This window comes from Ctenopharyngodon idella, chromosome 16 (assembly GCF_019924925.1).
Source record: "Ctenopharyngodon idella isolate HZGC_01 chromosome 16, HZGC01, whole genome shotgun sequence".
NCBI lineage: Eukaryota > Metazoa > Chordata > Actinopteri > Cypriniformes > Xenocyprididae > Ctenopharyngodon > Ctenopharyngodon idella.
In genome coordinates, this window is record NC_067235.1 from 11,053,205 (window position 1) to 11,070,279 (window position 17,075).

Genomic DNA, 17,075 nt, shown 5'->3' on the forward strand with positions numbered 1-17,075 from the left:
ATGGCATTACCCCTCTGTTATGGTATATGCTTTCATTCATTCATATTTATACATATAATAATTTGTCATCATATTTAGTGTCTCACTTGATCTTACAAGAGAAAAATAGACATGTCTACAGTCTCCAACAACAGAACGAGATATAAAGTCTGTGCTGACGAAGGAATGTGAACCAACGGCTGTATATTGCATGGCAGTATAGATTATAGTTTATGCTCTTTTTGCATTGATTATCTGTTCATTTCTGTACATTTTAGTACATTTTGGCAGGCTTGTAGCATTCACAACTTGTTCCCAGGTGAGGCTTTTCCACAGTAGGCCTACAGGAAAATGAGGCTTATTTTGTAAATAACAGGCAGTTAATAGTAATAATTAAACATATTACAAGTAAACGAGTTTAACAGTGGGATTATTCTGCCATGCAAGTCAAAAGACAACAAATGTACTTCTAACACCCTTAGTTTTCTATGTGCACGTTCTCATTTTCCCATTTAACAGTTTTAACATTGTTTTTACTGTTTGTTTTCATTAACTTGTGCACCTCCAGGTACAAAGGTACAGAAGCTGTCACTGGGGCGGTCCCCTTTCAAACGGTACTAACATATAGGGATGGGGAAATGAAGCCTCATAAAACACTGAGGCTTTCCCCTGACTGTTCCCAGTAGCCCCTCACTGCAGAACACATGAGATCCAGGGGGCGGAGACGGGTAGGTTAAGGGATATGTAAAGTGGGAGGAGTTGGATCTAGATCCCTGGATCTCGTGTTCTGCAGTGAGGACCAGCTCATTGTTCCGGGGAAAAGATTAAAAGCTTCAAGAGGGTCGAAAACAGCGCCATCTGATGGTTAGTAAAAATAAAGCAGCCAAAAGTCCATGAAAGAAGCTCTGTTGGATAAAGCAGCCACCACTGACTCCATAGTTTTAATGTTAAGTGCGCAAATAAAAGCCTAATACATGTGAGTGTTTTGAATTTCTCTCTTTGATAAATTCATTCACCCATTAGAATGTGGCAATAAATGCCAGTATGAATACCGATATGATGTAATATTAAAGGATAATGTAGGCTACACATATATGACTAACAGAGTTGCATATGGCATGAAATATTTTATTTTCCTGAAATATTTTTTATTCTTCATATTACTTTTATGACTGGGTATTTAAAAATGTAATTGAATACGCTGATTTCACGCAGCCGCCATTTTGAAATCGAAAACGAGGCTCTAGTGGGAAGAAACCCGGAAGTCTTGAATCATAGGAGAGTTGTGAATGTGATGCCGTGATAAAATATATCCTTTCATCGCTTTCCGAGTGACTCAAAAGCCTGTCGTGAGTGGATTGTGAAAGTAAAACGGGATACTGGACCTCATTTTCAGGTCAGTAAAATAACTTAGCAAATAGTTAGCTAACGCTAGCTTTCCAAGTTGCACACGTTTTGGATGGCCGTTATCAAAATAATTTACCAATTTTCTCATTAGATTACAGACAACACGAGAGTGTGCTCCAAACATTTTACTCAGGACTGCCTTGTTCGTTCGTTCACGGGGTTACATAAACTGAAACGGGGAAGCATGCCGACTTTGTTTATTAGTTGCATATGGCATAAAATATTTTATCTTCCTGAAATATTTTTTATTCTTCATATTAATTTTATGACTGGGTATTTAAAAATGTAATTGAATAGATTTGAATGAATGACAACTTACTCATAAAATAAGATCATCTGGGGTTCGAACATTCCGATACGTAAAGCAAATTGTGCACTTAATTGGACAGAAAGTTAGGCTTCGTTTGTTCTTGTCGATCACGTGACTCTGTGAAACCAATACAAGCCCCGATATGGGGCTTCACTGGAGATTGTGCTGCGTGTCGAATGTAACATCACTACTATTTTACCGCCAGAGTGACAGCTTTTGTACCTTTTTTTCTGAGTGTAAAAATGTCTCTGTGTTGTTTTTTCTTTAAAAAAATCAGTATCTTAAAGGTGCAAGTAAGCAAATTCTGAGAAACACTGTTGAAAGTGGATTGAACCGAGCAGCACAACACACTTGTAGCCAATCAGCAGTAGGGGCATGTCCACTCATGATGTGGGAGGAGAGAGAGGGAGATTTAAAGAAAGACTGTAGAAAGAGAGATGGCTGAGAGACATTACAAAAGAGTAAAGTTCAGAGGAATATCACTGGAAAAAGAAGGGTTATGATCGGGCAAGAGCTGGACCCGCGTTAATATAAGAAAAGCTGTAGAGAGACCTAAGAGGGAAGGCCTGAAAACAGACGTGGAGTTTTTGTTGTTTCTGCTCCATATGTGAGTAACATGGTTTTGCTAGAACAGAACAAAGATATGCTGTTGTTGTAATGCTAGCTATAGGAACAGGACAGCTTTGAGTGTCATTGTTTGTCTGGAGCTGCTGTGCTGCTGGAAACTAACAACCAACCCTTGCTTGTATATACTTTTGTGTACAGTATGTTCGTTTTTTGTTCTTCCTTGTCATTCGTTCGTCATTATTTCGCAAAGCATTATTTTGCTTCGCTTTAGCTATGATAAAGAGACATCTACTCTTGCGTGTTTGTTCTTTTTTGGCGCAGAGCAATACGGAAGTGGTGTGTTTGTTTGGGTTGAAGAACAGCATTTATTTGTTTTTGCTGTTACTTTCGATCAATTTTATGCTTTCTTGCTAAAGAAAAGTATTCATTTCTTTCAAAAAAGAAAAAATCTTACTGACCCGAAACTTTTGAACGGTATTGTACCACATTTTTTCTTCCTGGCTTCTGTTTTTCTTCTGCTTTCTCTCTCTTGCTCTCTGTGCATTCATGTATGAATGTCTGCAGAACATTTGAATAATGCAGAAGATTTTCGAGAGGGAGGGAAAGAGAGAGAGAGAGAGACAGAAACTGAAAGATAGAGAGCTTGTGTTCATTCTGGTACAGGAGAAACAGAGCAGATATCTACGTACTACTGTCACACCATGGTGCAAAATGTCTAAATGGAGAGAACTCAAAATTGAAGAAAAATAAGTATTTGGGAAATGGGTGGAGCTCATGATTGTGTTTTCTTCATTCTTTTTCTTGTCCATTGCAGGTGGATGGGCTCAAGAGAAGAAATACACTAGATAAGGAAAGAAAGAAAGGGAGAGTGTGAAAAAGGTGGTTAATATTCTATTGGAAATTGTGTCTCTGTCAGGTTCAGTAGCCAATATATACGGTATACTGCACTGTTACGCACAACTGCCCTCAATGAATAATTCACCTTAATGAGTGTAATGATGAATTATTGAGCTTATGCTGGGTTGGTCCAGTCTGGGCTCTAAACAGATACAGTAAACTCATGCAGGCGGTTTGTGTGAGCACCAGCAATGATGCCTCTAATAAAGCTAAGCATCACTAAATGAAGCCTGAGCATCCCAGAATGCTCTGCCCATGACAGGTAAGCAAGTATGGGTATGGAAACCAACAGAAAGTGCCTGCACATTCAAAACTACCTTCCTCTGGTAAAGAGAAAATTATGTGTATATAGTGTATAATGAATAAATAGTAAATAAATCCTTGAAAACAATAAAAGTAATGAAATAAAATGTTTAAAAACAATAAAACTTTACATCAAAGCTTTAAAATCTCCATATAAATACAGAAATATAACCAGAAATTCTGTTAAAATAATAATAAATGGTAATAATAGGAAACTCACAGAAAATGATTCCAATGAAGATGACTCCAATGACTCCCATAATAATCATCATCTGAGGGAGAGAAAAAAAAAATTGTTACATTCACACAATTCATCACTGACTCTACATTACAAGGAAGACAGCCACACAAACACAATCACAAACATCCTGATTATCAAGAACCATCAGATTAATCAAGAATCTGATAACAAATGCTTACAAATCCTTAAATTTAAGAGTAAGTAAAATTGATTTTTGGTGCCTGCTCGAGCAGAACCCAGGGATTATGGGATTTAACTGAAAAAACTGAAATACCTAGTTTTAGACCAAAATAATTTATTAGTATGGTGTAGGGCCTTCTTTTGCAGCCAATACAGCATCAATTCATTTTGGGAATGACAGATACAAGTCCTGCACAGTGGCCGGAGGGATTTTCAGCCACTCCTCTTCCAGAACAGTGACCAGGTCACTATGTGATGCTGGTGAGGAAAACGTTTTCTGACTCGCTCCTCCAAAATACCCCAAAGTGGCTCAAAATATTTAGATCTGGTGACTGTGTAGGCCATGGGTAATCATATTATAAAATCTAAACTGCACAATGAATCTCTTATTTACATCATGTCTGCACTGTTATAATGAGAGGATTCACAAGTGCGCAGAACTCAGCACTGAACAAAAAATCTGACGATTTGAGTGCTGAGTGGATTCTAACTAATTATCACCTCTGATTGGCCATTGCGTTCAAGAGAACAACAGACATGTCTGTGATTGGCTACAGTGATCAACGCTGCAAAAACACATTGTAAATAGAAACCTTTGATGCTTTACAGAACGCAAATGCAAACGTATGTATGCCAATATGATATTATTACTTTCAACCAAAGGTGCTCTTGCTTTCCATAGAACCGGGCCTGCTTGTCCAGAGACGAGTAAGTAACCTTTCATTTGAGTTGAGTATTCTGGCAGGTGTAATGATATCGAATAAATTGTTATTCAAATCACAGTGATTTCAAGAGACAAAACTTGCATTCATGTGGAGAAACAACCAAATCAACACAATATGTCGAAGATCTTAATTGTTAAAAAAATTTAAATGTTTTTAATCTTTTATTGTTTAATTTTTAAATGGTTGACAAATTAGTTGTGGCGTCTCTGAGATTAATGTCACCTCAATAAAATGTCAGCGCAAGCTAAACAATATTCATTGGGACATCTTCACCCCTCCCCCACTCTTTAACTTTTTCCGGCACCCAAAAAAAAAAAAAAAATCTATCAGTGCACACTACTAGCCATCACTGTAACCGAACAAATAGTTCAATATTGTATCCTTTTAATGCACAGAAGCAGGTACAGTCAATCATGTGTCTATGTTGTAAATCTAAATAAATTACCTGAGTGGTGGTAATGTTACAGTTAGGTACATTTTCAATACACTAGCTAGCTCGCTCATTACGCTTTAATAGGCTAGCTTACACATTTTGGCCAAATGCTAGAAAGACCCGTTGTAGTCAATCATCAAACATCAAACGTTGAATCAAACATCTGTACAGTAATTTTTAGTTAGGATCTGTTTTTGTCAGGTATGTTTTATTGTTTCCCCTCTTAAATCAGTATAAAATTTCATACTAGTGGTATTGTCCCTTATAATATAATATTACCGGTTTTACATATACCATAGCAAGCCTAGGTGCCACCCCTCATTCTGCTCCTCTTTCAACCTTCACACTCTCTGCTCTTACTGATGGAATGTAAAATCAGTGACGATTGGCCCAAAGTCCGCACATATATTGGCATGAAACCTCCAACACTATATTGGCGAGTGTTTCAGTTTCATTGTCCAACCCCTGTATGTATATATTCAGGTGCAAGTTGTTGAAATCACGTTCCAGGGCGGGACGGGTGTCCCCCTCGGTTGAAATTGCATTTCTGGGGGGTTGGATCCCCTCAGTTGAAATCACGTTCCACAGGGTGTGGGGGGGTTGGAGTTGTGGTTCCCCTTCACTTGAAATCGTGGGGCCCCCCTACGGCTGGGGGCCCCTAGAAACGTCACCAGCATTCGCCCCGCTAGCGACAGTCCTGCATGTAAGGGTTGCAGGATGTGCAGAACACTTTGAATAAGTTTGAATTTGTTCAAATCCTTAAGTGGGAGTATATGAGCAAAATAGTAATGCATCAATTACAAAAACATATACATGTTCAGTCATCACTTCAGCATATTTTAAAAATACAATCTTAAAGGGTTAGTTCACACAAAAATGAAAATTCTGTCATTAATTACTCACCCTCATGTCGTTCCAAACCCGTAAGACTTTCGTTCTTCTTCGGAAAACAAATGAAGATCTTTTTGATGAAATCTGAGAGCTTTCTGCCCCTCCATAGTCAGCTACATAACTACCACTTTGAAGCTTCAAAAAGTTCATAAAGAGATCGTAAAACTAATCCATATGAATTGAGCAGTTTAGTCCAAATTTTCAGAAGAGACTCGATCGCTTTATATGATGAACAGATTGAATTTAGGCTTTTATTCACATATAATCATTGATCAGTGAACATAAGCAGAAGCTCAAACGAACCTGCTTGATGCGTGAGAACAAACCTCTTTAGAAAACTCAATCGTGCTGCGTAACACACGAGAATGAACCTCACTGGTTCTCACACGCGTCAAGTAGAGGTCGACCGATATATCGGGCCGATTTTTGGCATTTTTTAATTAATCGGCATCGGCCAATTGTGCTGCAAATTAGGCTGATTAATAGGCAGGCGCGATTGCCATTCCACTGGCATAAAGGACCAGTTATACTTCATTTTCGGCGTTCCGCTGCATCTCGCGCACAGTTGAGCACGCAAGCCTTTCAAAGTATTCTCCTTTGTCCGAGAGCATGAAAAAACGGATTTAGTGGACTGCTGTTTTGAAGCTCTCAAGTCACTCACACATGCCCTGTTGTACATCGCCCTGCATGCGGACGGGGTATGCGAGCCTTTAACCAGCTGTAGTTTAGGCTACAGGTAGGCGCGGGTACCAAAACCTGGTAACGAGCCCAGCGGCTAAATTATTATACAAGCCTGCGTTGTATAGATAAACTCTGACGTTATCAATTCTGTTTCTGTACGTTACTGGAGAATTTCTCTCCCTCTGAGGCTGCGTGTGAGACAGAGCAACTCACACTCTGCAGCCGTGCCTTGTTGACACACAGCTTCAACTAACGAAAGGGGAAAACAGACCGTTTTGAAAGAGTAATTACGTTGTAGCCTACTAGAATTGATGCCGACCATGTTTATCATAAGTGCAACAAGTCATTTGCATGTTAAAGTAGAAACTTGTTCAATTCAGACGAAACTTCTGGCTAAAACGTGCATATTAACTTTTCTCATTAAATGTGTCTGTGGGTCCGACATAGCCTCCACCACGTCATCGCTTGTGGCCAGTGCACTCGATGCAGTTATGAGCAGCAGGCTGTGTAAAATGGGTGAACTCTTTTTTTTGTTATCACTTAGATTATGGCTTTTTTACTTACAGTATAGAAGCATGCTTCAGAATAGTTTTGAGAAGGTGCTTATAAGTTGAGCCATGTATTATTATTACAATGAATTAGGCTACTACTAAGTTAATTTGACAGTCTAGATTTTTGATTACCTGTTTTGTGTATTTAATATTTAATGTATAAATTATTTTTAGTACACTGATTGGAGAGGCTTGTGTTGTTCAACAAATGTTTAATTTAAGCAATTTTCTGTACAACTTCTTATTTCTTAACTGTTAGATTTTATGAGATGAAGGGGGAAAAAAAGAAAATCGGCCAGAGAAAAACCCATATCGGTCGACCTCTAGCATCAAGCAAACGTGCTTGAGCTTCCGTTTACCACAACTGATGTGTGAGTTGATGAACATTTATATGTGAATAAAAGTCAAAGTGGTAGTTATGTAGCTGTCTATGGAGGGACAGAAAGCTCTCAGATTTCAAAAAGATCTTCATTTGTGTTACGAAGACGAATAAAAGTCTTACGGGTGTGGAACAACATGAGGGTTAGTAACTAATGACAGAATTTTCATTTTTGGGTGAACTAACCCTTTAAGAAATCCTTAAACAGAAATTTAAAAAACATCCTCAACAAAGTAGTTTACTTTATATATTAGTCTAGTTCCGGATCACTAGTGCCATAGTTACAAAAAAGACAGTAGACAAAGAGATGGACTGAGGTCCCATGTTCTCTACATCTGTAGGTAATTAGCAAAACCCAGAAGCTCCAATTTACACATATTAACTAATTAACACTAGCAGCTGTACAGAGCAAAATCGCTGAGCACAGCATGAGCAATAAGTACTGACCTATTTACTCCTGCATGTTATTATTCACACTATATAGAGCTCTGAGTACATCAGTGTTTAGTATTATTTATATACTATTATTAACATTTTAAATTAGGTTTTTTTTTTTTTATGTTTTCATTTAAATTGTAGTACTTTTTTATGCTTTTAATAATTTGTATTATTATTAAATTTCCTATTGCTTTATTTTTATTTCAGTTTTAGTAATTTTAGTACTTCAACTTTAGTACTTCAACTTTAAGTTTTTCATCTAATATTTATATTTTATTTCTCACCTTGCAATTCTTCCACCAGTATTTGTTCTTCAGTTTGGCAGCACAGCTTTCGAACTGTGAAGCCCCGGCCTGCAGAGCATCTGCCCTGTCGTCTAGCTCAGACAGCTTCTGGTCTCTCTCCAGAACCTTATCTACATTCACACGCATGATATCCACCACCTGCAGACCACATCCACAGAGAAGAAACGTATTCAAAAAAGTATTCAGAAAGAAAAGTATTCATTACATTCTGTCCTGTGCATATAATGCTTCCATTGTTTTTGTCCATAAACACTTTACACACAAACACTCACTCACCTCCTCCACTTGTGCTTGTGTCTGCTGTAGTCTGCGGTTGCTGGTGGTGTTTGGAGGGGGAGCAGGAGGACCGGCTCCTCCAGGGCCACCTGGGGCTCCAGGAGCACCCGCTGGGTTAGCATCATCTGCAGCAGACCTGAACATCCAAAGACAATCATGACACATAAAAACTGTTGACTGAATTTGCTTATTTGGTGCGCAAGTTCTGATTTTATGTAGGCTACCACTTATGTCAAACACAGGGCATGGCTTCCTAAAAGAGTTTAACTACTACATTACTTATTAATTAGTACATTAATTACTTCTATTATTGATTTTTAGGTCTAAAATTCTGGTCGACCGTTAAGGGTTTTTCAATGTCCAAAACCGAGGTTGATCATGTACACGTGTATTATATGATATAGGTTCAATACTTATTATCCATTGAATCCTGGTTATCAGCCGTTATAACAGGGCGGTCTATTGGTCTACCAAATTTTTTTAAATATTAACATTTACTCGTGACCGTTTAGTGTTAGGCTACTGATGCTAAAGAGATCCATACTCCAGCATCTCCAACAAATCGATAAAAAATGTAAGTCACAATAATGGGAAATTAAGCGTGAAAACTGTTTACAAAGTTACATTTCCGTAGGTCCATAGCCTAATTGTAACAAAAAAAATGGTGGAATAGCCTATAAAGTCTTCACAAATACTTACATTCTCGTGCAGAGTACTACCTCACTGAAGGAAGGAGAGTCAAAATGTGATACAATTAAAAATAAATTGCGAAGAAGAGGTAGACACGGTCAAATTAGGAAGGAGAGACTGAGATGCAAGATTGAAGCGGCTTGCTGCTGATGCAGGATCCCCGCGCGAGTCATCAGTGCGAGTGGCGCATTATAGCAGCACGCGCTGGACACTGAAAGCGGTCGCGTGCTCGGACGCACGAGCGCATAAATAAATGCTCAGTTGCGCTTTGAGGGAACTCCAGTAACGGGTTTTTATGATGACCAGTTTTCTCTATAAAAAAGTTATAGAATTAGAGAAACACAATGGTTAATTTTAACATACAGAATGCAGTGCGGGCTAATTTTGAGTGATCTCGCTAGAGCGACGCTGTTCTTCATCTGGTTTGTAGGTTAGTGTGCGCGCTGCGCTCCTGCACTGCGTCGCTGCTGTAGCTGAACTCATAAGCATGATGTTTTTACATCCCCATCCTCTCTCTCCCTCTCTCTCTCTCTGTACTGCGGTACATCAGTCAGTTCAGAGTGCTGAGTCGGCTTGTTCTTTCTGAAGGGACTTTTCCTTCTCTCTGATAACTGGTTTCTCCATATACCCCCACTACACATGCTCTCAAGTCCTGCATATAAGCAAGTATGTCTCTCATAGCCTATCAAACATTAGGCCAATATTCTGACGCATATATGCACTTAATCAAGTCAGTGCTTTATGAGGCTGTTAATGTATTTATTTAAAATGCTGCATAGCATATGTCGGTCTCCATTTAACCATATTTTAGTCCACAACTAGTGTCCAGTTGTTAATCACTACTGGCAACTTAACCTAAAATCGGAGAATTGTGATATTTTTTGCCTTTTTGCATAGAAAAACAATGGGAGATTTAGTGGTTTAAAATTAAACCTAAAAAAAAATGATCACCACTACTATCTTTAGATTTCCTTAACCATAACAAAGCCCTTTATTAAAAAAGGAACTGAAAATAGTGATACAAAATTGACAAAGAAACCTTTACAAGTCATCCAAAAACCACAAGAGAAATTATAGTTGGGTGGGTGGCATAAAGTAACCTATCTAGCAAATAAACACAAGTGAGCACTACTATTTGAAGTAGTGTTTAACATTTTTTTCTGCTCCACCAAATATGTTCAAGATCAGGTTACTTAAAAGGAACAAATAAAGATGCTTTTACATGTAAGAAGTGTTTTATGGATATTCTTTTCTTTCAATAAAGTGTGTTAGTCTGTTCTGTTTTTCCTCCCTCTAACATAAGAAACTCATTAAATCATTATTCTTGCTTTTTTAATCAGTTATATGCATTGTGTTCATCTCTATCCATCATCCAGTTGGAAACCCTTCATTTGTATTTGCCCTTTGTCCTCCTCTGTCAGTCCAGACCGTTTCTCTATTTCTTTTCATCATCTTTCTTGCCCTCAGGTGGTTTTGTTCTGTTCTGGGACGCCAGAGAGCCCATGGCATTACGGATGGCTTCATTGTTGGGGTCGACTCCTGGAAGGTTCTCCAGCACACTCTGTAGAAAGTCTGGATCCTGCATCACATCGTAATCCTCCTCATCCTCCTACAGAACACACACAAAGAGTTTCAGTTGGGCACTTTCATGCCATTGTGCCAAGTTGTACTTGATTATACATTTACCACGTGACAAATTAGAGGCAGTACCTAATTAATATGTAATTACTTTAATTATCCTATGCACATAGTATCAATTATCTGTTTCCTCAGACACATTATTAACAGTTCCATCCCAAATTTAAGTTTAGGTTCTCTTGGAAAAACATTACAAACTTTGGTTTGAAGCAAAAAAGTATTTGAAAATCAGACAAAAACAAATGTGTACTTAAAGGCTTTAATGAGGGAAATAACTACCCAAGCATTGCGAATGACAATCTAATAAAAGACGATGGAGAAAACTATTGATTTAAAAATGTTGACAGCTTCAACAAAAGCATATACCACCGATTAACAACCTCGTAGGTCACAGGTCTGTCTTTAAAGGTTTATAAGTTATAGTGAAACATCAATTCCCCTATGGAGAAAATGACTGAGACTTTTACTTCCGGCACCCAACCGTTGATACTGGCGTCTTTACACTGCAAATATGGCTTCACGCACAGCCAACAGAAAGCAGGTATGGCAACGGCAAATCGGCTCTCATACAGGATTTCATTTACACAGAACAAAAGACTAAAATATCACTGTACTAAAACTGTAACACTGCTCCTTTGCTGCCTTGCAAGCACTGGTATTTCCTTCAGTACTCACAAATCTAATAGCCTAACACCTGTTTCTGTTTTGAGTGGTTTTGGCTTGATTTATTATGTTTAGCAATAGCTTTTGAATGATGGGAATGAAGAATATGCAGCTGCTTTTGATTATTCTCACAACAAAGATTGTGTTGGATCTAAAATTTTGATCTCCTCTCTAAAAGAAAGCAGGTCTGGTTGGAGGAAAGGAGCTGGGAAACACACCTTCGGAGCTTCACTGTCTGCTGCTGCACTTGTTTCCACATCCATGGCCTCTGAACAGCCAAACTCTGTGCACAAAGATGAATTTTTGGTTGTATAAAACAAATGATTAAGAAACCAAAAACAAGAATTTATGAAGAGTAAAAAGACTGACCTCCTCCTTGCATGGACATCTGTAGGGCGTATGCAATCTGTTCATCCTCCGTCATGCGGCTGAAATCAGGCAGAGCAGGAGCCGTCGACATCTTCAGCAGGGCGGTTTCAGACTCTAACACAAATACACAACACATCAGGTCACATTAAACACTGGCTTCTTGTAAAACAAACTTATACTGTTAAAATACATACGGTTTCACTCTACAATTTGGAACATTGAGAAACTTCCCTTATACCAGAGTTTCTCAAAGTGTGGGGCGATCCCCACTGGTGGGGAATAGAGACATGACAAGTGGGGCGCGACAAATGGGAGGAAATTTGGTCATTTTTGTGCCCATCTCTATTAATTCCTAATTTGTACTTTTGTATACTTTTGTACAAAGTCTTTTCATACAAAGTGATAATATAATTGCACTTTTATTTTCTCTATTTTCAAGTTTTTAATGCTGTTATTTGAAGTTATGTTTTTAAAATGTGAGGTTAATAAAATATATTTTAATAAATGTTAACAGTAAACTAAAAGCCTAGTTCATTACCATTTTGTTGGGGACAGGTGGGGCTCGGAACCCTTCCCTACCTCCAAAGTGGGGAATGGCAGAAAAAGTTTGAGAAACACTGCTTTAAAGGCTCCGTACAAACCAAAACCCCACAGCTGCACTTTTAAGGGACCTCTATGTGCCCACAAACCCCATGTTGTTCAATACTCATTTAAAGGGAACCTATTATGCAAAATTAAACTTTATAAGGTGTTTGAACACAGATGTGTGTCCGCAGTGTGTGAGAACAACCAGCCTATAATGGTAAAAATCCACTCACTCCTTTTTTTTTTATAATTCCCATAAATCAGAAGCAGTCTCTCCAAACGAGATTCAGATTCTTCCCTACCATGATGTCATCGTAGGGGGAAGCCCTGCCCACAACCAGTGACAATCTGCCCTATTAGCACAAACAGCCCTGAGTGAGAAGCACAGAGTCTGCCATTTCTGTATCCTTGCTGTAGCAGCTCGAGTTTTACCATCTCTCTGCACCAAAGAGGCATTAAAATGTTGTGTTTTGGGATGACTCCATAGACTTCCGCCATCTGAGTCACTAAGGACATTGTGGTTAAACTTCAGTCGTGTATGTTTGTGCCAATCATTTTACACCAGACTGCCTCACAAATGAGGGTGTTCAATGCTGGATTTTCACAAAGGTTAATTCTGAAAGATGGGTCAATGCCAACGCTTCGTGCTCAAACTTCATATCCAGAACTGATGCTGCCCTCACGTGCTATTGGAATTATCGTAAACAAGAGTTTCCTAGTTAAAAATTGCCCTTTCTGATATTTTTGGTTCATGAGATTGTCCTGTTTTGTTGTTGCCGGTATGCCAAAGCATGGGTTCTTGAAACTCCGCCCTCTTCTGGAAAAGGGGCCTTTAGCAGCAGCTCATTTGCATTTTAAGGGACACACTCAAAAACAGCATGTTTTTGCTCACACCCAAAAAAGTGGCAATTTTAACAGGCTATAATATATGATCTGTAGGGTATTTTGAGCTGAAACTTCACATACACACTCTAGAGACACCAGAGACTTCACATCTTGTAAAAAGGTGCATAATAGGTCCCCTTTAAACACAATCCTCCTCCTCTCACCATCAGCAGTAGGAGATGAGACTCCAGCCTCTGCAGCTGAAGCCACTGCTGCCCTGCGAGCTTCCTCCTCCTGCCTCTGTCTCTGCTCCTCCATCGACACACGCAGAGCCTGGAACAGAGACACAAGCAAACACAGAAACATTTATGTTAAACATTTCTAGCAGAGAAGTTTATCAAATAAAAAGATCTGTGTGCTACTAACCAGAGCGAGCTCAGGGTCTGCGCTGGGGTCCACTCCAAACTCAAAGTCACTGGCACCCAGGCCCATAATGGTGCCACCCTCTCCAGCCATGATAGGAGAGGACAGAAGAGCATCTGCCAGGCTCGGGCCAGGAGGCACAGTTACCAGGTGAGAGCCTACACCCTCCTTTCCATTTAGGGTGTTCACAAACACAGTCAGCTTATCCGTGTTGACCTCCTAACAATGTGAAAAGACAAAAAAATAAATGGGAGTAAATGACATGCAAAAAGAAATAAATTCTGGAGGACTGTGATAAACTACATTCCCTCAGAATAAATGTTCACCTCTTCTCCAAAGTTAATGATGTCAACACTGACTTTTTCCTTCTTCAAACGTTTCGCCATCTTCACCAACTGCGAGAAACAGGTCAGAGGCACAAATGAGCAGGTGAATAACACATTATATTGACCTTTTTTAAATACAGACTCATACAGTGCAATGTTTACACCCTAGATGCATTAAGAAAAAAAAAAAAGAAAAAAAACTCACATCTTTCTCCTGGTCCTCCACAGGGCTCCCCACAAAAGCAATGATCCTCATCTTATGGTTCTTTCCCTGTCTGTGTTTTAATGCCAGCTGTGAAAAGAAAAAAGAAAAATAGAGAGTAGAGAAAAGCATGAGCTTAGAGCGGCCATTAAAAAATAAAATAAAAATGTTACATGATATATATATATATATACTAACCAGAACTCCTATAAGTGAACACATTACTCCTATATTACAGCACTTGCATTGGCTCCCGGTCAAATATCGTATCGACTTCAAAATCCTTCTCACTTACAAAGCACTCAACAATCTTGCCCTGTCATATTTATCTAACCTTCTTCATATTTACACTCCTACCTGCACTTATCTTCTGCACTCACTCTTGCTCTTCCTCAAATTTGAACAACTTCTATGGGGTCCTGAGCCTTCAGTCATGCAGCTCCTTATTTATGGAACTCATTACCACAGGATGTGCGAAGCAGTGAAAGTCTTCTTGTTTTTAAATCTTGCCTTAAGACCCATCTTTTTAGGCAGGCTTTTATGTGATTGTTTTTATGTCTACAATCTCAAGTCTGTCTTGATTGTAATAATGATTGTTTATGTTTATTGTTGATTTTTTTCATTGTACAGTGTCCTTGAGTGTCATGTAAGGCGCCTATAAATAAAATGTATATATAAAAAAAAAATGTATATATAATATTATATACTAAATATATAACTATATACTAGCCACTGTGGCTAGTGTTTTTTTTCTCCAAAGTTACTAGCCACTCAGCATTTTCACTGGCCACAATTTTGACATGGATACCATGGGGAAAAACTGCCATTTAATATTATCTCATAAGTTGGCAGCAGGTATATTATATGCTGTCACTTCTTTCTCAACTGTAACTGACTGTTTACATGAATACTCACCATTATTTTGTGTGTATTTGACTGTTTAAGAGCAATAACAGCAAAAAAGAATTCAAATTAGTACTGAGAGGTGCGCGCTTTGGGTGTTTTTAGGTGGAAAATGAGTATTGGAAGCATTTCAGATATTTCAGTATCGATATGTGTCAAAAAATCTATATTTTTGACAACACTAGGCCTACATTGCACTTAGTTTATTATTTCACATGCTTTTTTAAAAGACTACAACTGAAAAATGTATATATTACACAATTCGACCTGCCAAAGTAGCTAGTAGGGGAGATTGCGTTACACGCCACTGCTGAAATCCACCATATATTATATATATTTACACACACACAATTCTTATTTATACAATTATACAATTCTTATTTATCTTCTGAAATAAAACAGTTAAAGATTACATGTAAATAAATATACTGTAACATTCTGAACTTAAAAATTCCTCAATAGTCCAAAGAAGCCATTTATTGAAACCAAGCTGCCAAATGTCTGTAACCTTCTGAGGTTTGAAGTTGTTACTCATTTCACATACAAATAGTTAATAACAAAAGATGCTCATAAAAGGATGATCACAAAAATCTGAAAGTTACAGTATAAAAAAAATTCATTCTAAGGCTCAGACAGAGGGTGTAAAATGGTCATGTAATTGTAAACTAAATTATGAGTTTTTGAAGCAAGAAATCGTAGCTAAAATTGTGGACCTTAGGGAAAAAATAAAAATAAATATTTATACAAAATAAATATTTATAAAATAAATTCTAAAAATAAGTACAATAAAATTGTGATATGATCCGACCCACTCACATGTGCTACTCTGATGCCTGTACAGAAGCTGATGACTCCTCTGGGCTGAACAGCATGAAGCTTGGACAGGATCCTGCCCGTGTCAGGGGTCAGTGTGGTCAGGACCTCACAGTTACTGAAACACACACAGTGGATCTCCTCTATAGATTTTGTCATACACATTGTACCTGTTAGTAAAATAAATAAAGAATAAAAAAAGTCATCCTACTTGGCCATAGTGATGAGCCCCACGTTATTTTCTGGGTTACTCCGAGTTTTTGAATGACAGATGATGTTGACAGCGTCTTGCTGGGCCTGAAGTCTGGTAGGCAAGAAGTCTCCATTGCGCATATATTCACTGTTGTCCACACTAGAAATAATAAACATACACACTGTGATGTCCACTCAACATTCCTGCAAATGGTCGTACGAAGCCTAATTCTGCACATACGAGTGGTTCTATTTAATATTTAAATATAAAATGTTGTTAATAAAAGGCTGAAGGACGCCATCCAGACTAAAGCGTTTAGTATAACGGCAAAATGCAAGTACAAAGAAGGCTTTTAAAACCAATCTGGATAGTTATTTAAACAAAAGCCTATATTATTACAAGGAAGTAAAACCAACAAACTCATTTACATTCAAAACTAATTAATTTCAAGAAAGGACAACTCAGATAACCTGACAATCGCAGCTATGAGCTTTCTAACGTTTTCCCTGAAAACATGTCAACACAAAGAAGCTGTTTAACAGGCTCAATGTTCCATCATGACTAAGGAAAACTGCACATCTGTCCTTCTGTTCAAAACAACCGCTTTCTCAACTCCAATACACAACATTTCACTACACAATCGCGTAATATCTCAAACACATCACGTTTAACAAACTACATCTGATGTTTGAAGAATATAAAGTATTTTTTCTTACCAGACCATAGTACTTTCAAGCACCATCTTGAAAATTTTCTGTCGCTCTACGTGACGTAAGCACGTAAGTGAATGCTTATTGGCTAAAGTAGCTCTGAGAGGAGTTGTGGGAAATGTAGTTCAAAACGTATTTACCATGAATCCTCATCAACTAATCAACGGACACA

The 17,075-nt window shown here is 38.2% G+C and overlaps 2 protein-coding genes across 3 annotated transcripts; both read right to left on the reverse strand.

Moving 5' to 3' along the window:
- Window positions 1-25: 25 nt before the first annotated feature.
- Window positions 26-10,060, reverse strand: vamp1b (vesicle associated membrane protein 1b). 2 transcript variants are annotated; one of them, XM_051866434.1, is made up of 5 exons: window positions 9,263-10,060; window positions 8,564-8,699; window positions 8,267-8,425; window positions 3,684-3,735; window positions 26-3,104 (listed from the first exon to the last, which is right to left on the reverse strand). In XM_051866434.1, coding segments are annotated over exons 1-5 (366 nt in total). In that variant the 5' UTR covers window positions 9,265-10,060; the 3' UTR covers window positions 26-3,087. The 2 variants fall into 2 exon arrangements, with proteins under 2 accessions (XP_051722394.1, XP_051722393.1); XM_051866433.1 differs by lacking the exon at window positions 9,263-10,060 and having other exon boundaries at window positions 8,564-8,707.
- A 154-nt stretch (window positions 10,061-10,214) lies between these two features.
- On the reverse strand, window positions 10,215-17,035 carry psmd4b (proteasome 26S subunit ubiquitin receptor, non-ATPase 4b). The gene is made up of 10 exons (XM_051866432.1): window positions 16,910-17,035; window positions 16,212-16,352; window positions 16,004-16,118; window positions 14,288-14,374; window positions 14,083-14,151; window positions 13,760-13,975; window positions 13,558-13,666; window positions 11,924-12,037; window positions 11,773-11,837; window positions 10,215-10,862 (listed from the first exon to the last, which is right to left on the reverse strand). Exons 1-10 carry the CDS (start codon window positions 16,933-16,935, stop codon window positions 10,689-10,691), a joined length of 1,116 nt encoding a protein of 371 aa, XP_051722392.1. The 5' UTR covers window positions 16,936-17,035; the 3' UTR covers window positions 10,215-10,688.
- Between the last annotated feature and the right edge of the window lie 40 nt (window positions 17,036-17,075).

Bases quoted from the DNA above. Each gene is read 5' to 3' on its own strand.
- psmd4b (XM_051866432.1), bottom strand. From the start codon at position 16,935: ATGGTGCTTGAAAGTACTATGGTCTG. The intron at 13,667-13,759 runs GTTAGTAGCACA...TCTCTGTTCCAG, and splicing joins CAGACCCTGAGCTCGCTCTG to GCTCTGCGTGTGTCGATGGA. The intron at 12,038-13,557 runs GTGAGAGGAGGA...TATTTGTGTTAG, and splicing joins CTCATCTCCTACTGCTGATG to AGTCTGAAACCGCCCTGCTG.
- vamp1b (XM_051866433.1), bottom strand. From the start codon at position 8,707: ATGTTCAGGTCTGCTGCAGATGATGCTAACCCAGCGGGTGCTCCTGGA. The intron at 8,426-8,563 runs GTGAGTGAGTGT...TGTGGTCTGCAG, and splicing joins CACAAGCACAAGTGGAGGAG to GTGGTGGATATCATGCGTGT. The intron at 3,736-8,266 runs GTGAGAAATAAA...TCTCTCCCTCAG, and splicing joins ACTGGTGGAAGAATTGCAAG to ATGATGATTATTATGGGAGT.